At 36.6% G+C, this 22,088-nt stretch overlaps 1 protein-coding gene across 3 annotated transcripts in view; it reads right to left on the bottom strand.

Moving 5' to 3' along the window:
• Positions 1-22,088, bottom strand: part of FAM83B (family with sequence similarity 83 member B) — a 55,954-nt gene that overhangs the window by 17,900 nt on the left and 15,966 nt on the right. For all 3 annotated transcript variants that reach the window (XR_011140099.1, XM_068937391.1, XM_068937392.1), the window contains exon 3: positions 931-1,095. Coding sequence is in view for 2 of the 3 variants with exons in the window: in XM_068937391.1 (XP_068793492.1) it covers positions 931-1,095 (165 nt within the window). In the remaining variant the exon portion in view is untranslated. The remainder of the gene's footprint in view (positions 1-930; positions 1,096-22,088) is intronic.

Below are 22,088 nucleotides of genomic sequence, written 5' to 3'. Positions count from 1 at the left end.
CTATCCGATTTTCAGATTGTGTTCTCAAAATACTGATGCTAAGAGGAGCTTTTATAACATTTCTTGCCAGAAGCAAACATGACCTACCTAGTTTAGAGAATCAAGGAACTGTGAATGGAACTATATTGAACTTCAAGCATGGAAGTGCTTAGAGCTTTGCAAAGCTTTGTGGAAATATCCTTGGAATATTATCAACAGTCTTCAGTGTTATCTACAATACAGTAAACCTAGAAATATTTATGAAGTATTTATGTCAGGTCAGTGCAGCTTATGATTTGGATTGTGCTCCCTATTAAATTTAAAGTGGTACAGGAGAGCTTGTGAAAAATGTAAACACTAGCACTTCCCTTATCACCTCTCTCACCGCAGAAAATTACATGTTCCAGGTATAAAAGTAAGTGCAATCATACCATATACTCTTTATATAAGACAAATATATGATAACATGGATTTTCAGGAAAACACTTCTAAAAGAAAATATAATATAGGCATAAAGTATTTTTCACATATAAACACTTTAAAACAAATGGTCATAAAATGAAGTAAACCATTTTATTTTTCTAAACAAGTTACATAATCTTTATGACTCTATTTGCAGGCTGATTGAAGAGCATAACAAACAAGAAGCTAAGTTTTTCAAAGCTGTAGCATCCCTAAATAGAAATCAGTGGAAATTATTTTCTAAATAACATGTGAAAAAATACATAATTCTACCAAATACACTTTTGAAATACACAAAAAAGATAAAAATCTTTACAAAGAGAATAACATTTGTATAGAAGGTTCTGCTGTGAGTTTTCCTATTTACATCTTATAGCTATTTTGAAAAAACAGTATTTGATAATTATTTTTAAAATAATAATGCCTTTTTAGTGGCCTATAGAGGAATGAGTAGTGAATGTGCATGCGCTATAAAACAGGAAGCCTTACCCTGAGTCTCTGAACTTGACAGCCTTGTTTCTCTGTCATTTTCAGAAAGTGACTGAAGTTTGACTCATCCAGCAGGACATACACCGCAATTCCTCTAGCAGATGCCTCTACAACTTCTCTAAAGATATCCACATCTGTAAACATATCCATAACTATGGCAATGACCTGAATGAAAAAGAAAAGATACAAATTATTGCATTGCATAAATGCATATATAACATTCTTCACTGAAGTTAGCACCGCACAGCTAACACACTAATATTCGTCAGAAAGTTCTAATATTTTCCATATGGTACAACGTAACCTTGGAGGCTTCTCAAGATCATTGGATCTTCTGCTTGAGAAGTCAGGTGACGGCTTGTGTGACGCTATTCACAAGCACCGAAGTCTGCCAAAAAGTTGTGTGTAGGGGTGTGTAGGGATGGGTGGTACGTGGGAAAAAGGGAGCTCAGTGGGAGATAAGAGATCTGGAAACTGATCTCAATATTAATACTGTGAGAAAAAAATGGAACCACCATAATATAACTGCGGTGTGACTGCAGAAAAGAAAATTCAGAGAATACTGTTATTGTACAAGGCACTGTTTCATCTTAATCTAAACACTGTTCTGGGTTTTCGTCATTATTATAAAGCTAATAGCGCAAGAGTTTGAAGGAATCAATAAGGAGATGCTGAAGTAAATGAGGACCCCAGGATTCATACTGACTCAACATACTCATCGGGATGAAACTTCCTTAGCTGGTGGGAATTTGGTTAAGGAAGGTCAGAGTGAACACAGGCATTGAAATCCTTTACTACTCAATTACTGGAATTGAATTACATTCAATTACTCAAATAATGCAGGTATTTCTGACTGGGAAAAAAATATCTTGCTAATGGTATTTTGGAGACAATAGACTATTAACTCATCAATAGCAATCTGGGAAGAACTAATATTGAACTGTCAGAGGAAATAACACATGAACAGGTATCTGTGTAACTTTTAAAGATAATATTCTTACCCATTAGATTCTTAATAAAAAGTTCTAATGAGGCTTCTTTGATGTGACATGCTCTAGGATGCTCATGCAAATGCAAATCAAATGAAGTCTTTCGCAGGTATCAAGGCAGGCTTGACAGTAATCTTGCTTTACCATTCTCATCAATTTTTAAACTCTCCATACCTCAACTTTAATGTTGAAGTTGTTAACTTACAATTACTAATTTTATTCTAGAATTGAAACATTTATCTCATTCCTAAAACTAGGTAAATAATACTGCATACACCAAAAGCTATGTCACCAGCTAGTCATCTGAATTACCTTTTTGAATCCTTTCTACTTAGAACTAAAAGATTCACTTATGCCAAATATGTACTTATTACATTGGAAACATTAATACCTTCCAGAGAGCTGACCCACAATAAAAAAAAAAGTGAATAAACAATGTCATTAAGAAAGATAAAAGGAAAATGGCTTTGACAGCTCCTGAAGCATTAAAAATTAGAAGACTTGGTCTTTACCATAACATGTCACCTGGCAGTCAAAAGAATATTTACAAATTCATCAAGTGGAAAGGAACTGAATAGCATGAAATCATTCAATTCTTCCTTCAAAAACCAGAGATAATATACCGTATGCACTACCTCATTCATTTTAGTGACTTTTTGAAAATAAAACTGAATGCGATTCCTAAAAGTGCAAATTATTTCTGAATCCAAATTTGAAAGGCAAGACTGATAAATAGCAAAGTTTATCCTGACTGTAAGAATGTCATCACTTTTAGACTGCACCTTCTGCTTGGTCTTGTTTCTGAAATAGGCAAAGTTAACCGAACATGGCAACACTATTTATTCATCTGTTTTGTTTCATTTATGTCTGAGCAGAAATCTGCCCAAATAGATCAAATATGTTAGGTAAAAAGATCAAAGAAGAAGGTCCATTCTCAAATAACTGTTTTGTTTCACCACGTATTTGTGGCCCCTCCTTCTCAACTCCCTATCTTCTTAACCTTTCCTCTTCTTCAGATCTTTTGGAAATAGTTCCTCATCATTTTCAGGTATCCATATAAATGTAGGAGATAGACAGACAGATTTTGAATAGATTCATCAGTGTACACGGATGTGAAGGCATGAAATATTCAAATATCAGTACTGCCTTTAAAAACCCCTCTAACGTTCTCCTACGGCAGGAATCTAATATGTTAACTTGTCTGTAGGGTTTGTGATTGCAAAGACTAATAGCCTGGAAGTGAACCTTCAGCAGACTGCATTAACCATATATTAACAGATACAGAAAAGAAGAAACAATAAGTAATAAAATTAAAAACCAAAGCTGACTGTAATGGACATAGCTATCTTTGACATTATCTACCTTTACAAAGAAAGGAAGACATAAATAAACCAATAAGCAAGCAGGCCACTAAGTCGGTGGCATGAGAGTGCTGCATGTGCACTATTGGCAAAAATAATCACTGCTGTTGAAGATATGTGGATATACCATATCTTAGAGATAAACAGGGTACTCCTCTTTGTCTTCACTAGTAGAATTATTCTTAAATTATCTGTCTTGGAAATTTTACAGTGAATTCTACAAAGTAGCAAACTCCCGTTGCAAGAAAAAGCAGGTTTCACTCCCAGACTTTCAATGGGCATTACATTGTGCCAGCTGAAAAATCCTCACAGATCTGAGGACATGCAGCCAAAGCCACGGTCATGATCTGACCTCTGACTGTTCATCTATTTTTCCATCCCCCGTAGACCAAAGGTTGTTCATGAAGGAAGCCCTCATTAAGCCTGCTCAGTCACTCTTAGCAACACTCGGTCAATCCAATCAACACAAACATAATTAGACTGAATTGCTGGAGGAAGAAGATTGCCAAATTTGACCAATGTATATGATACACAGTGATAAGTGATAACAGTCACAGCGATAAGGTCATTTCTGTAGACTGACTTCCTTTAATTAAAGTAGATGTTTGCTTATAAAGTGTAGACTTTGAAACAGAGGGAGTGGATTCCATAACTGTCACAGAATATTCTGGCTTTGAAAGGTATTAACCTTCCCTTAACTTTTAATTCTTTGGCTACATTTCCCCATACGTTTGCCTTTTTTTACTTTACAGCAGAAGGCAGTATTGAGCTTGAGGGCAGAGAAACCCAGTAAGGAATTCAGGCTTCCAAGATTTGTTAAGTTCAGGAGACCAAGCCTAGGCAATTACTTTAAAATTGGTATTCTATAGTGTTTACATACTTTCATTAAAACTCTAATTGATAACAGCTGTGGGATGAGTTACTTGCTGCTGTTTGGAATAGAAGATTTCACTATGGTGTTTTACATTTGTTTTTGAAATTGCAGAGCTTATTCCTGCCCTGATAATTGTAAGAAGAAGCCACATAACTCTGAAAACCAGCAAGGAAGAGGGAACTGATAGAATTCGAAGTGCAGACAAGAGGCCAGAAAATTGCGTGTTCCACAAATTCTGGTTCTTACGGGCATAACAACACTACTCCATGTAAAGTAAATTCCCTAAAGCAGAACAATCCAGTGTCTTATACGAGACTTCTTTATAAACAGTCTGTTTCTTTCCAAAATGTATTTGCTGTCTGAAAACCAGAAGTCTTTTTGAAAGCAAGCACCTATGCCTTCACAGCACATACAAAGGCCACCCAGCAGCGCAGGGCGTACTGGATGAGTGCCGTAGTTCCCAGCTGAACAGCACTAGAATTCCTGGAGAGCTTCCCAAACCTTGAAAAACTGATTATCATCCTGATCGAAAATGGTCCTCAGCTGGGAAAAATTAAGCATTTTACACTTTTAGGGAGGATAAAACAGTTGGCAGAGCAGGAAAACTCATCTTATGGATAATAAGTGATTTGGAATTAAATAGAAGAAAATATTTCAATAATCAACTAAAATTGAAGCCAATGCAGATAACAACCTACTTTATACTAATTTTCTCTTCCCAGAATTGAATTAAAATCAGCTTAGGTTCTCACTACTCATCTTTTTTCTCTCATCTGCCAAATCTTTTTGTAAGTGGTGAATGCTTTTTGAGGTTAAAGTGTGGTTTTGATTACATTCTTACAGGAGTAGAAGCTCTGCTGAAGTAAATAAACGCAAAATTACTGCTAATAAAATCAGTAGTTGTACCAACTTAAATGAAGGTACCAGCAGAGCCATATTCTATTGTCCTCATTACTATCCTGAAACTCAAAACAGAATACGGCTTGCAGTAGAAAAGTAGTGCTTCACATATTACTTTAACATTTTAGATACTTTTAAGACAGAAAGGTATAATTTCATTGCATAGCACTACGTTTAGGAAAGTATATTAAAATAGTTATTTTTCTGCAAGCCAATATATTTTACTAAATTCATACAGTATCAAGTAAACTAACATTTTAAAACTCATTATTTCTAAAGTGCCAGGTCATTTCAATATAAAGTTTTTTTTATTCTTTAATAGTTTTCAATAATCTTTGAGCTCAAGAAATGATTGACTCCTAAATAAAAACCTAGTGACAAGACTCCCAAAAGACAGATTTATGCATATTTTGAAGGTTAAAGTAAACAACTTCAGTTGACATTTCCGGCAAAATTAAGCACATTCTTGGCAAATAAGAGTTTAGCTATACAACCACATGACACCACATTATGTGCTGTGGGACTGCAAATGGAGGTTGATGCTCGGTTCTACAGATTTATCATGTTATAGAGCCAGTCATTACTTCTAGGAACAGTTGTTTCAGCCCCATTCACATGTCTCATATTTGCTGAAATAGTTTTCAACTTTATAAACTTTGTTCAAAGATTTATATAAAAGGAGTTGCACAGACAGACCCCAAAAGTGCAAACGCATATATCACTAAACACCTCTTAAGCAAGTACAGTGGAGGCCACCAGGATGGTCAGAGGCTAGAGGACATGCCTTGTGAGCAGAGGCTGAGGAAACTGGGCTTGGTCAGCCTGGAGAAGAGAGAGCTTCAGGGGGACCTCACAGCAGCTCCCAGTGCCTACAGGAGGCTGCTGAGGAGACAGAGCCAGGCTCTCTACAGCTGACGTGGCAGGAGGACAAGAGACAACAGCCATAAAGTGAAAGAAGAGAGGTTCAGATTGGACATAGGGAAATTCCTTTTCCTCACGAGGACAGCCAAACAGTGGAACAGGCTGTGCAGCCTCTGCTCTTGGAGGTTTTCAAGCCCCAACTGGATAAAGCCCTGCGCAACCTGGTCTGACCCCACAGTTGACCCTGCTTTGACCACAAGGTTGGACTGGAGACCTCTGGAGGCCCCTTCCACCCTGACCCAGTCTGCAGTTCAATGATTCTAAGATCTCCACTCCCCTCGTTGTCAAAATCCAAGCAAATCTTGCCACGCTCGATAATTATTATCAACCTTGGTATAAGGCATAAAGAGAACAAATTTGAGACTCTAAGTAAAGAATAATGAAAGGGAAAGGGTTTTTTCTCTCCCTCCCATTTTTGGTAAGAATTTTGATGAGAAAAATCACTGTATTTTAAGCATGGCAGTTCAGTTTTAGGACACCAAAATCAACCCTTGCAATGGAGGTGTGTAGAATTAAAGCACAGATGTTATGAAATACTCTGTACCGATAATGTCCTTGTACGTCTGTTCTGTATACCATTTTCACTGGCCACTATCTTCACTCCTTTCACAAGCATTAATTTTCATTTTTAATGGATAGCCATTTGAATCTTCCTTTACGATAAATAGTAAAAAAGAGGAATCCTCTAACTCAACAGCTTCCTCAGGCTGGGCTTCACTAGAGGCACCTATCATGTTATCAATAACCTGATAGAGAATAATGCTAAAGACTGACCTGCACTGCAAGAACATTTATTTCTTGTAACCTACCTGAGGCTCACTTTACAAACGCAACGACAAAAACCCCATATTGCTGTGCAGAGCTTTTGGAACGCCACCGACTTTCCTCACCCCAAGGCCAAAGAGCTGTGTTTCAGACAGAAAAAAAACTCAATTTTCCCAGGCCTTCTCCCTGGTACTGTAGTCGGAATTCCTTTATTTTAGATAAAATCTCCTTGTGACGTCGGTTTGCCTCTGTCTGAACCTGGCCTATCTCAGAGCATGGCCATCGCGATGCAATGCAGAAATAAGATACAGTATTAGACACCTTACTGCTAGTAAGAGGAGGCAGGCAGCACACTGACAGGGTGCACCTTACAAGAAAAAGAGACAGAGAAGTTTTGTGATCGGAGCAGGCAGCTTTTCCAGTAGTCTGTTGTATAATACCTCTATTACAAACGGTTGAGTCTTTTTAGTTATGTTATGCTGTTGTTTATAGTGGAGGGTCTAGCAGACAGATCCAGTTTATGCCTGCCGCAATTAGCATTAGCAGCATCCTAATAAATCATCTGATATCGAAAGGCATATTTTGTTGCAAAATTATTTACTGCTGCTCACACCAGAGTGCTATAATCTCATATTAATTATCAAAATTAAACATAGTTCTGAACTGCTTTCCACAACTCATCCTTCCACTGCAAAAAGTACTTTGAAACCATTGCGAATTGCACCTGAACCTCTCAGGTCACCCTGTGGCTGGTTGACATGCTAAGGTCCCGCACAGCAAATCTAGCAAAACAGATACCTTGAGATGAAATGCCAAAAAGCAATACAACGGGGGAGCCCTGCTCTGTAAATAAGAGCCTATACGCAGTAATATAAACAGTAATCAAACATCTGCGTATGATGCACTCTCCTGCAATTACTGCGGCAACGTAATGTAACACATACTCAGATGATTTACACTTCTGCAACTTCCATGAAGTTAATGTCACTGCTTGTACTATATTATCACCAAAATTGACTCCCTGGGATCGTATTCAATGTATTTAAATTGGCTCGGCATTCAGAGAGCAATAGACCATAACCACACAACGTACTTCCACTAATATACTTCCATTATTACATTCTTTAAAAGCAATTTAATCAACTACAGGGTGAAGTCTGACACTTCACTATAACAGCCAGCAATACTACCTCAGACCAAGCTGAGGTATCGGCTATCCTCTGATAGCTGATATCACGACCTTCTTTTCCTCCTACTGCTCAGAAAGAATGTTTGCACCCTCAGTCCTGAAGATATGCAAAGTATATAGCTCAGAACTGAATGCATTTTCTGATCCCCAGCCCACGATAAATATTACCCAGACATGATAAACTTATCGTGTCACATGCCTCCTACACAATACGAGCATTTTCAGATGAAAACTAAATTTAAATAGAATAAAAATTAACTTCTAACATGTACATTAGCACTCTTCAATAGTTGTAACAACTTGTCTCTGAAACAGGATGTGAGACATAATCAAAATGTAAATTTGTGAGACTAAAAACACCAAGAAAAGAGTCACTGGCCAGAAAACAGAAAGTAAATCGTAATTCTACAAATCTCTACTAATACAATATGGAAAAATCAATGCAAATTATTCTCAGAAAATTATTAACACATAAAGCACCATATAAATAGTTTACCTGTGCATCCCACCTGGTAAAGACTAATCCATAAGCACATGGGCTACTTTACTGTCCAAGAAACATATAAGAAAAATGTGTGTTGGGGTGACTTGAGCACTGGAACAGGTTGCCCAGAGAGGTAGTGGAGTCTCTTTCCCTGGAGATATTCAAAACTTGCCTGGACGCGATCCTGGGCAACGTGCTCTAGATGACCCTGCTTGACCGGGGGGGTTGGACTAGATGATCTCTGGAGGTCCCTTCCAACCTCAACCGTGCTGTGATTCTGTGATTCTGTGATTTTCTAGCAAAAAGTAATGACAAAAATAATCTCTGACTCTGGCAGCAAAGAATGCTATAACAGTGGTAACAGCAGATCTCAAAAAGGGCATGATTTATAATTTTGAAATACACCGGGTAAATGCAGTCTTTAGAATATACTATCTTCTAACAACTGATATTTCTGTCTTTTATTCAGTTTGGCAATATTTGTGCAGCTTATCATCTCTCTGAATAGCAGGTCAGAAGATCAGGATTAGCTCTTCTACAAATGAAACTAAAAAATAATGCAAAAGAAAAGTTCTCTGAAGTGCAGATAAGATTGTTTTCCCTGAAAAGTGAAGGTACAACACCCTCCTGCATTACCTTTAAGAAAGCCATTGCAGGCTGAATTAGCCAGACGCATACAATGCACTTACTGCCTTAAAATAATGATACCTTCAGTGATATCACTTCAAATCCACGCAATTAATTTTACAGGTGAGTATCTTGCAAAACACATGGGAGTGATCCGCATTAACTCGAAATGTGATCTCTATCTATGGGTTTGGTTGTTGTTATTCTGGCTGAAGGATTAGTAAGAAGTTACCTTAGGTTGAGCTGACTGAATTACAGGCACCATGAGATCTTCCCTCACCGTGGCAGGCAACAGAGGTGCCAATTCCTCTGCAGCTTGCTTCCTTGGAGGTAAAACTGAGTTTCAGCAAGTCGCAGAGAGAAGAGGTGGGAAGGGGATATTCTGGGGCTTTGCAGTGGGGACTTCCCAAGAAGCATTTATAAACCTAACCTTTGGAAGAAACGAAAGACCTAAGACACTGTGCAAAGAAACAGCTGCTGCCCTGAGGCTGACACATCACAGGCAAGAAAAGATTTTCCTAAATCTGCACAGAATGGTCAAGCATCAGTAAAACAACAAGCATGCACGCTGTTTAATCGTAACACTTTCCTTTCTGTTTACAGTGCTCCCGTAGATAACTAAATCACTTCTGGTACTTAGCAAGCAAGCTGTTTTCTGTCACTGTGATTAGCCATGGGTAGAGATCCTACACTTAACACTGCGCAGAAAACAGTTGGCATTACGACAGGAAAGTGTCTGGGAGCCCACTCTACTCTTTCTACTCTCACCATTGATGTAGTTGCACCATCAGATCCCATTCTCAGTGCCATGTGTGCCGCAGCTGGTTCGGTAGCAGAATTGTAATATTTGCATTTAGCTCTTCAGACTGTTCCTATTCGGCTGCTATTTTGGGAAGCTGCCAAGGTTTTCCTAAGGAAAGCAAACAGGAAAGGAAATGCCAGGATTTTCTGACAGCCTAAGACTCAGCTATACCGGAATGGAAATTCATGAGAAAAATAAAATGCACTTCTCTAGCCTCTGGCTTTCTCTATGATGAATTTCAAAGACTTGCTGCTTAGTTAGAAATAATATTTTATTTAAAAAAGTATTAAGAGCTTTAACATGTGGGTTCTCACCGGATCCCCTTAATATTTAGGGAATGTTCAGTCTCCTGGAATTAATATTATAATGTTTTACTTTCTGTTTTAAATTTGTTTGTAAGTAGAGGTACTCATTTATACACACGTGCATTACTTAGTGACTACCTAAAAACAAAACAATGCATGACCATGTGATAAGCATTAATTATTTTTTAAAAGTGCCAACAGTATGAAGCATGCTTTGCGCTAAGCTCTTAATAATTTGTACTTTTTGATCTGCCATGCAGGATTAAAATTGTCATTTGATAGTCTCAGAGACCAGTCTCATTTTTGAGACCTCGGCCATAAACCAGAGAGCACTATTCAGAGCAGTAAAAGCTCCAGGCTAGCTTGTACCTGGGAAGACTGCATTTTACTAAAGCACTTTTAAGAACTCTTTCAATACCTTAAACTATGAACGGCTGCCATGCTTTGCCATACACAACTAAGTCCAAGGGAAAAAGCAGCCTTAAACTCTGGAAAAAAAATGCAAAGTGATATAAACATTAAAAAATTCTCCATTCAAATTGTACCTCCTTACAAATAGTCTGTATGCCAAGGTTTGCCAGTCTGCCTTTCCACTGCTCCATTCAGTTTCCTTAAAAATCTTGCATAAACAAATTGTCAACAGTGAACCCCACTTGCTGAAAGTTTACGTATTTAAAAAATCTAGACAGTGTATATAAAACCCCAGTACTAATGAACATTTGTAGGCTATAGACTACAAACTACAGAAACAAGCAGTATATCTTTAAAACAGACAACTCTGCTAGCATTTGTTAATTAGCCACTTGGAAACAATGAAAGAGTCTCTTAGTTTATTAAAGGTAGATTTAGAGGAAGAAGAGATGATTCAGGCCCATTTTTCTAGACTGTGAAGAATAATTTTGTTCTTAGTTTGCTTATGCAAGAGCTGCACGCTGTTCACCTTTGAGGCCTTTAATAGTCAGCATGTTTCTGAAATGAAATGGGAAGAACTGAATATCTAACATTCATATTTTATTAATAAACAACATACTTAAATTATCATCTACAGGATTCAATGCTGCTGCTAGTGTTTTTATAATACAGATAAAAAAATCCATTAAGGCATAACTATAAGGTTCAGTTGTATATCGCTACCTGAAATCTCTTGTTTTTACTTGGAGGAATGACTCTATGTACTCAATGTACTACAGGTACATTGAACATATGAGAAACGGATCAAAAAAGACAGGCAGGGGATTTGAGGCAGAGGTAGAAAAAGTGCTTCCAATAGTAGACCCTAGAAAATAATGGTGGCAGGTGAAATGAAGTGCATTAAAAACAATACTTTTTGTTATCGTTTCTAAGAGCAGGAAGATTTGGCAGATCCAAGTCAGCACACAAACTGGACTTGTTTCTTACAATTTAAAAAGACGGACTCTTCAATGCCTACATACTACATCTTAACTGCAGTCCACAGGTAGGTACTGACGAGAGTCTATCGCACATTTTTAGTAGGTGGAAAATGAGAACACAGCATTATGGGGGACTTTTAAGCTACGCACCAGGAGGTCCATGAGCCTTAAAGAAGGAGGCCCATGCAGCGAGCAACAGAACTTCATTAGAAATTCTAAAAATTAAAGATGATTATGTTATAGCACAAAAAGCACTGCATCCAAAGAAAAGCAACTCTTATTTTGGATCTCAGTGCCCAATTAAAAAATATACGTAATAGCTGGATTTCAAATTAGTGGAAGCCTACAGACCAATGAGCATGACCTGATTGTACTTAATGTTGAGAAGCAAGTACTAATTATATAATTAATTGTTGGAGGTCAGTCCTCTGTAGACATACACAACTTGCTTTTCAAAAGGATAAATTTCTTAATCCTGAGCAACACCGCTGTTGAAACTGTCTCAGAGAAAAATATAGGAAAAAAAAGTGAATAAAGAATTGCGAGATCTTTCGGAAGGCTTTATTAAACGCCCGCAGAACCACAATCAAGACCCAGAACCAACTCTGGTGAAAAACCGTCCCTAGTTCACGGCACAATTAAGGTAATACCAAAGTGGAAAAAGTAGTCCTCCAAAGATGTTTCTGTTGGTATTTGGGAACAAGTAGGATGGTATCCTTGTCTCATAAGGTTAATAAGGAACATTCCAGTCCATTAGCAGCAGAGTAAGATTTTTGACATCTGCTAGGGACAAATACTTAAAAATTAGCAGACCTGGACAGTGTGCACCTAAAACAGCTAAGGAATTCTCTGTTCTGCTGTTGTTCATTTTTAATAAAAGTTTGAGTGTCAGGGAAATCCCACAAGCACAAAACAGCGCTCATGCTCAATATACAAAACCAGCATGATGACCATGAACCAATCGATTGTTCGGCCTGACTTCTGAAAGGAAAATGGATGAAAGGCTAATCGTATATTGAGGAAAGGATACGAGGGAAAAAGTTCTTTTCAAATATTGCTTATTTTATCCTTTTTCAAGATTACAGATTTTGTGAAGTGTTCAGCTTCATACATCTGATTAAAAAGTCAGAAATAAACATCAGAAGTATGCATATTTAAGAACGGGTGTTTAACGCAATTGTCCTTTGAAAACGTTATGACTGAATGTGGGTATTTCTAACAGAATTTGTAGAACTCAGGGATATTAAAGATATCCATATTGTTGACACAAAAGTGCATGCAAAATCACCGTAACAGAATTATCTTCCTTCCTTTCCTCCTTCCTTTCCTCCTTCTCTTCATAACCTCTCTTAAGAACTTCAAACTCAGTGACATCTGAGAATGAAAAAAATTCAGATTTTGGATAGTGATGTGAATTTAAACTGTGTTCATACACATTTCACAAAAAATGGCTTAAACTTCAAAATAAAGCCACTTTTTACTGCACATTTTTTGACAGTATCTTCATGAAATTCACCAAAAAAAGCTTTTATCTTTTGCTGCAGATGCTATTAACTTCACTGCCACCTCAAGCCCTATAGATTTATCTAATTTTGTTTAAGGAGCTCAATTCAGTCAATAATATGGTTAGTGTAAACCAGAAAATACATAATCCAGGCTGTTTAGAATTGCTGATCACAGGTCAGTTACGGGTCAGCCACGAGGAAAGGCAATGATCCTCCTATACAAATGGAAGAGGATGAACAACAAGACAGTTTAACTCAAGGTTTAACTCTGACAGTTCTTTATTGGCCCTTATATATATCCCGTAGATTCACCTTTAAAATTTTTCCAGTTCATTTAATGGTTAGACAGTTGCTAAACGTGACAGAGTAAGATGCATTTACAAGTCAAAATACCGTGCGTGGACAAATACTCACAGCAATATTTGCGTTGCTAACAAAAGCAACAGCAACGAAACCTGATCAGAACTCTGCAACGTGTATTACAGGCATATCTTGGTATATGTCTGTATGGCACATAACTACTTCTGAACGCTAGGTAAAGCACCAAGCCAGCCAGATGATTTTAGCTATTTATTTTGTTAACATGGTGTCACTTGAGCAGAGCTCTGCTCTGCTTTGCTTTAGGAACCTCGACTGATATCAGGGAGAAACAGATTACACTCCCTGCTCACAAAGCAGCTACAGTTAATGTTGCAATATATTGTTAATGATGGTGTGCTAGTAGGCTGCATTTTAATTTCACCTATTTTAAAGACTGTTTGTGAAACTAATTAATCATTGTCTGCAAATCATGTTGAGATCCTTGGGTGAAATACATTTCCCTGGCATGCTAGATGATTTATTACACATTAGATGAAAAAGGAAAAATAATCGTGGATCTGTCTAAAAGCATCAGCAGAATGTCCTAAAGATAAGAAAAGGTTAATCCAGTTAATAAGTAATTATGTGCAACTTTTCAGAAAAAAAGCAAATTTAAAATTTTATGCACATTACCAAATGGAGCAAGATGTTTGCAATAGTAGGGAAGCAATCAAAAAAACGCTCAAACCTCCAGTGAAGCAAACTGAAATGAAGCAGATGATACGAAATTCTAGAATTCTTGCAGACTGCAGTGGAGTGGATAGTGAATTGGAACTAAATAAGGTACGAAGCAAATCTAATTCCTGAATCAAGTGCAGCAATTAAAAAAAAAGAAAAAGAGAAGAATTACAATTAAATTTCCTCCTAGCTGAAGCAGTTATAATTTTAGTACTACTATTATTTTTTAAAATATTTTATTTTAAAAATAATTTCAATTGTGAAACCCTCTGAAAGCTTTTTTAAGGGAAATCTTGTCCAAGGGTGAATCTTCCTCAGAGAGTGAGGGAGTAGCAAATAAATGGACAAAGAAAATGAAGAAAAACAATTGAAAAATAATTCTTACTCTGCCAGGCTTTTCCTGAACTGATCTTCTAGTTTCAATGTGAGCTGAATTTTGATTGACCATCTTTGTCAGATCACAAGCCATACAGCATAAGAATGATCTTGATGACACCTGCATTATTTTTTTGTACATGCAATTAGCATGAGCTTTCACTGATCTGCACACAGCTCCTCAGCAAGGCCACAGGAAATAATTCATCATCTGCAATTTGATACTGTAATTATGCAAAATTTTCAGAAAGATTATTTAGTCTTTTTGATACACTAAGATCAGATAATCACAATGCTTCATCTTTGACATCTACTAGCCTTTTCATTTAAACACAAATGTTTCTTTTTAATGTTTAAAAGTATATTCAATGCATTCACAGTCTTTTCTTAACTCAAAGTTGTAGGCTATTTCTGGGACGTAGCTAGGGAAGAGCAGACATGGCTGAAGGACAGGACGGAGTTCTTGGATCCAGACTCTGCTGTTCAGCCGCGGACTGGCATGGGGATCTCACGCACGTGGCCTACTCTCATTTCTCTCATTCTCACAAGGCTAATGTGGAGCATTCATTCATGAATAAATAAAATGAACAAAACAGTTACTAAAATAAATGAGTTCTCGTTGTGCAAGTAACCGAACCCTTTATACTCTGTTGAGCTAGCGACCAACATGGTAAGTAAATGGGGTTTTATCAGTGCATAGAAAAGAAACGTTATCTCAAGTTTTCCATTGTACAACTTTATGTGAGATCATTCCCCCTTCTATAAAATATTCCCCCGATGTACATTATATGCCCGTTACACCCCTCCTACGCACATTTGAGTAATGATAACTAAAGAACTAATCCTGAAGCATGCTGAACACCAGCAAAAAAATGGAAAACTCCCATTAGGGCAAAGGAGTGACGGAATTTTAGTCTCTCTTAAAATATTATAGAAGGCACCTAGATTTAAAAATGGAGGAAAAAGAAAAACAGTGTCAGTGGCACCTACTGCAACTCTTAAGTAACTTTCTAAAGTAGTTTTGCTTTGAGGGATTCACAGCCACAAAACATTCCCATGCTGAGCAGATGTATACCGCGGGGGTATATATGCCAGCAAACATGAGGGGTGGAGAAATTGAAGAATCAATTCACCTGTTTTTCCATCAAAAAGAAAACCAATCTCCCAATTCTAAGGAACAAAGGCAGAAACACTACTGAGCATGTGGACTTACATTAAGCCACATTTTGCTGGAAAACTTGCTCCTGAAAAATGTACCAAGTATGCTAATAGCGTAGCATGGTATTTGACTTGTGTTGCTTGAAGTAAAGATGCAGATGAGAACCTGTGATATCCCTGTGGTGGAGAGTGGAAAATTTTATTCCAAGAACACTTTGGAAAATACCTGCCTTTTGATACAAACTAGTACCTTTCAAATAAACGCTTATTCTTCTGAAGTACCTTCCTGATCTCAGGAACGATCTCTTGAGTAACTTGCTCATGCTGAATTCATGCCAATAAGAATTCTCCATACTAGATTCTTATACATTCTGTATATGTGTGCATACCTAAAAACATCTTCTATAATACAGCGTGCAAGTATGAATGTAGAGGAATGCAAGCACATTGCACAGAATGCACATATTGACTGGAAAAGAAATATGAAAATTCTAATATTAGCCTTTTTCCTTCAGATAAAAAAGATCAAAACATCATTATATTAGTGAAAGGTGTGGAAAAACAATACTTATTTCTGGTGTAAGAATAGGATTGCTTTTATCCCTTTTTTCTTGCTTAGTTAAAAAGGTATATAGCCTTTACTGTTCTTTAGAGTCCTCCTAAATCTGAATCTGGTTTCAGATGTTGGTACAATCCACATTTGCTACAGTACCTGAGGTACAGTTGTCAGGAAGGGATTCCATAAAAAATACAACCTGTATTATCTTAATTGGTCAGTAAACAGTTTTTGCAATGAACCACCTGTTAGGTATGCAGCAGTATGACTTTCACGACATTTACAGGGATAATTGAGCATTCACTGAAATGTGACCTAAATCAGAAACAGTATTTTGACTAAACAACAAAAAATATTTCTTTGTTTCTCTTAGTGGCATAGAAGGAATAATTTGAAAAAAAAAAAAATAACAGCAGGACACAGACAGACAATGAAGTGCACAATTCTCTACTTCCTATTTGGATGTGACTGAAATATTTCTGCTTGAGCACACTAAAGCAAACTCACAAACAAACAATCTCTTGGACAAGAACAAACACGGAAATGGTTGACGGAAAATGTAAAGTTTTAAGCTATTCTTGAGAAGGTGGACTCGAGAAGGTGGACTCCATTTTAAGCGCTTGATACTAGCTCATGATTACTTCAGACTACGCATTTGTCTTCACAAATCACTCTGAGATTTGGAAACGCTAATATTCACATTTTATAGAGGAGAACCCTAAGCATTTAGTTTTTGTGGGATTAAAGAACACAAACAACTTTGAGAAACTAAGTAACAATAACTTGCAGAAGATATATAGGAAGTTTGTGGACTGAGAAGAATTTGTATGTAAGTCTTCCAAGTCCTAGACCAATGCTTTAAATTACAGGACTTTTATATTCAACAACAAGAAAAAGATACAAAGAATAACATTTCCTCTTTTTTTAAAGGATGAAAAAGGTCTTTGAATTCATGGAACTAAAAAAGTATGTGAATCACTCCAAAAAAAGAATTTTAGCTAGTTCTAGAGGATATTAGCATAGAAATACATTTTTAAATGGACTGCTGTTATATATGGCCTTTTGACCTGTTCATAGTATAACTAAAAAAAATTAATGCTTATTAAAGTCTGCTTTTAGATTCTTACTTTACTTCTTAGTTGTAAAAGGCTTAGGAACTTTACCAGAAAAATAGGTAGATCTTTAAACTACTTAACTTATTTATAACAACACTTAAGCACACATACAGAGCTTTTCATATGTAAATCTCAAGCCACTTCATACATGTGGGAATAACGTAATTAATTACATCTATTTTTATCTGGGAAACTGAAAATATAAAAGGGTGTGTTTATGTCACACCTCTGTCCTGCGCAGAGACATCTGAGTCAGCCCATCACTAATTAGTTTAGTTACTGGAAACAGGACTGGAAACAGTCTAGTCATGCGAATGTGATGTTCTGACCCGGTGAAAACACCCTGCTTCTCATGAATCTCTTCACTGCAGTTTACTATGCCATGTTAACAAATCCACAGAGGCTAGCGGCCTGTATTTATAGAGATGCTGAGCACCCTGAAGTCCCCTGAACGTAATCATTGCGGGTATCCAGCGGCAGCAAGGAGCTGAGCCTCAGCCTCCAGACCTACGCTTAGAAATGCTCTGCACCTCCTCTTCCTCATCCACTCCCACGTTGAGTGAGGAGATGCTCATGGAGACGCGATCTGTGCTTTGCAAATGGATTTCTTCAGGCAGATTCCGTAATGCGGAGAAAAGCGGTAGTACAAAAAAAAAAATCGAATCCCACGAGTAATTATGAACTGAGCACCCAGAAGTGCTGACTCTGAGACTCGTACACAAGTGTTCAAGGACAAATTTATTCTTAGTATCAGCTCTTTGAAGATGCAAAAGTTTAAGGCTTGTGTTATGCAGGAGGTCAGATTTCATTATCATAATGGCCTCTTCTGGCATCAAAATTTGTGAATCTATTAGTTTTATCAACCTCCGATAATTTTGCAGTCTGGAAACAACTGGAAAGATTAATAGGGAGGGCACTGAAGACTGCAACCAAGCTTTTGAGATTTTAAAGGATAAAAATATTGACTGCAGGATCATGTTTACTCAGCTATGTTCCAAAAATGGCTTACAATAAGGTCAATTATTACTTAGAGCTGAAAAGAAAAGCAATAATAGGGCCTATGGAAAGCACTTATGAATACAGTATAAACAGCAGCATACAATTCACAAGTAAAGAAGACTACTTTTAATTTCATGCAAAAAACCACATTCAGTAAAATAACAGTCATGACTTGCCTTGTAAGGGAGATGGTGGCTACATGATCAGCGCAAAATTAAAGCTTTGTCACTGTGATTTTGAGGGGAATGAATTTTTAGCACTGGAGGTTTTAGCTGAATATGGTTTTGAAGATTCATTCCCTTCAAAATCCCAGTCAGAGTTGCTTGAAAACATACCTGAAAACAAGAAAGCAAACAGACAAAACTGCAATTTGAATGATTCTGTGAAACACTAAGGAACGTTTGGCTACCTGAAAAAAATAAAATATTTGATATTTTCTTGTTTTTTATGGTTTTCAACAAATTTGAGAAAAGAAGGAGAAAGATGATGTAGTTTGTTAATATTAAAATCCTTCCTGGACAACCTGCTGACCTTCAAGATCCAATCATGACTTTGAAATGAATTAAACATGTCCTGAGTGAAATGCCATTCTTATTTTTCATAATGCATTAAAACAGTACAATATGTTGACAATTACCATGAAAGCATTTTCTCATATATCATATTCAGTATTCTGCACTGCAGCCTGTGTGCTGCAATATTTATTGCGGTAGCTGCTGATAGTAAGCTTTTCAAGTAAATTCCAGTGTGTGTGTATTTATATTTATTTATGTAAATATATAACCTGTTTACAGAGATCACTTGAAAATTATTTAATGTCACTTTTTCCCCCTTTTTTTAAGTAAATGGCTTTCCCCTATAGAGAAGTGTTCATAGTCACAAGATTAAGTCAGCAATTTTATTTATGTTTTACTGCTTTTGGCTAAAATTCCATCCAGATGCACAGATGAGCAATTTAAGAACACAAACAGGGCAGCTTAGAGCCTTTACTTATACTGCAATTGCTATAGACATTATTTATTCATAATAACTATTGAAAAGGTAAATATCTTATGATGTGAAAATGTAATTCAGTGTATTTTTTACTATAGCTCAATCCTATAGAATTGGAGGTCAGTGGAAGACTCTCATTCACAAAAATTACAATACTAGGTTATTTTTAATTTATATGTTACGGTACTTACTATTTCTGAAATTGTCCTTACAGAAGCAACTCCTAACCTTGGTAAGAGTGCTTTCTTGCATAATTTCCAAATTTCCAAACAGGAAATGTTTTAGCATAATTGTCAGTAAAATCTCCACAAATGGGCATCATTAAGAAGCTTTTGTGTATTTTTTACAGTAGCAGGTTCTCTTTTCCATAAACTTTGTGGCAAACTTGCATTTGGCCAAGAGTGATCAAAAAGTCTGCCAAAATTCACATCTACTGAGCAAAGATAAATTATTTCTTTTTGCATATTTCGAACTTTATAGATTCCCCTATGTGAAAATGAGCAGCTTTGACTAAGTTTCCTTTTGGTTCATAACACTAGAAATTCAAAGTGAAAATTAATGGAGAGCTGAAATGCACCCAAGCAGAATGTCTTTGGTACTTCTGAATAACATTAAAACAATATGGTGGAATTAAACCCTCACAACTTTTCATTTCTCACTCAACATAATGTTTTCATATCATAAAACACTATATATATTTTGCTAGACATCAGAAAGAATTACTAAATGTTTAGTTTTTTGTTTTGTTTTTAAACTAATTGCATTCTATGAAAAAGTCTATCAAAGATGAAAATCCAATTCTGATATCAGATACACTATTCAGACTCCTAACCTGCATGCCTGCACTTGATTAAATACTATTTGAAATTAAATTTTTTCTGTTTTCTAAATCTCTCTATATTTTTTATGTATAATTTACTCCTTTAAAAACATAGCTATGTTATGAACTAGAGATTAACACATTAAACTGAAATACTTTTTTTTTTTTTTACATTTTAAATCTCAAGAGGGACTATTCTGTATAATTAAATATAGCAAGTCACCTTCTCAGTTAGTACAAATGCATGTCCCTCCATGGAATATAACAGATCATGAAATTCTGATCCCTTGAATTTTTTTGAAACACCACTAATAAAATTCAAAACTAAGTATGCCTATCTTTATGCACTCAAGTTTTCTAATAATGTAGTGTCATAATTGTCTGTTGAAATATTTGCTTGCATGCCAGCATGTATGAAAAAGTACACGTGTTTGTTTCTCAAAAGCCACAGAGCACAGACTGAGAAACTCTGTGGAATTGTCCTTGCAATATATGTAAGAAAAGGAAGCCTGTGTAACATGGCATAAGATAATCAAGCCTCTATCCCAAGAAGAAACTCTTAAAAGTCTGCTAGCACAAAACTCAACTATTTTGGTTCAGGTCGTTTACACATAGTTAAGAGAGGAGGGAAAGAAAAATTGACATTCATTGTCCCTTGGCAAACATATATATATATTTTTTGCTCTTATGCATCCGCATGGGAAATTAAGTCTTGTTCTTAGAACTGAACCTTTTTTAAGGGACCAGCCTATTTTCTACAACTTTCACATGTGTCTTCATTCCATCAGTTTAGAGTACTGTGGGACTCGGGCGTGCGCCTGCCTGCTTGTATCAGCAGAAACGAACAGAGTGCTGGAATGGCATCAGGGAGTGGAAAACATCTCACCTAGTTTCAGGGTCTTGGGTTGCAATTATTCACATGGCTCTCTTGCAAAGAAAATGAAGATGTTTGCGTCTTCATTGCATAGATGTTTGTAATTCTTTTTTTAGTGGTTCACAGTGGATGTAATCAACTGCAGATAGATACTCTTTTCATATCACAAGTGTACTGTGGCAAAATTTAAGAGAAGGAGATTATTTAAATATTTAAAATCAGATTCTTAATGACACATGGTCAGATCCCTAGGCCTCACCTTGCAAACAGAGATGCATATTAAGCTAATGGAATTTCTCATGTACATAAATTTATGTCTTTAAATCCTCTCTGGATTATGAAATTAATTTTGTTTTAAGAAGAAAAAAGTGTTTTCTTTGAGCAAGTACTATTTTCTTCTCTCTACATTTTACTGAATACCTACAAAATTTCTTTTCAAGTTTTATTAGAGGTGTTGTTTAATACAATTAGATAAAGATCATTTGCCTAAGGAATTTATTTTTGTAGTGAAATAGTCTATTGTAACTTCTGTTACATAAATGCTCTGTCTCTAAACTTTATCCTTGTTGCAAGAGAAATTGAAAATAACATTTTAAACCTCAATTACTGCAAAATGAAATGGAAAATAAAATGCTCCTTTTTGATTCAGAACATATATCTCCTCTAACATCTAATTTACTTGATCTACAAATAAATATTCAGAAATCTGCCAAAGACAAGTGATTTGACTAACTATTCAGAAGCAGTAGCATCGTTCTGATGTCATGATGACATTTCACCAGTTCTCACCAGGGAAGACACAGGATGGTGGAAAGACTCAAACCAGCACTTGCTTCAGGTGTGTTGACTTGTACCCTCCAAGGCACTGACATTTCTTTATTGATGTAAGAGGCAGCTCAAGTCCCTAACGTCCATGCCCCGAACTGCATTCAAGAAAGATGTCAAAAGTACCTTCAGGAGACAGTGCACACTCACCTCTGGCTGAGATGCGTGATGAGAGGGAAAACAGGCAGAGGAGGGAGGGTTGCACGACAGGAAGAGATGGAGGCAAGGGAGAGGGAGAGGAAGGGAATAGAAACTACAAACAGAAACGTACAAGCCTTCCTATCATACTGCA

Source organism: Struthio camelus, chromosome 3, assembly GCF_040807025.1.
Source record: "Struthio camelus isolate bStrCam1 chromosome 3, bStrCam1.hap1, whole genome shotgun sequence".
NCBI classification, from domain to species: domain Eukaryota; kingdom Metazoa; phylum Chordata; class Aves; order Struthioniformes; family Struthionidae; genus Struthio; species Struthio camelus.
This window is presented reverse-complemented; position numbering and strand designations above follow the sequence as displayed.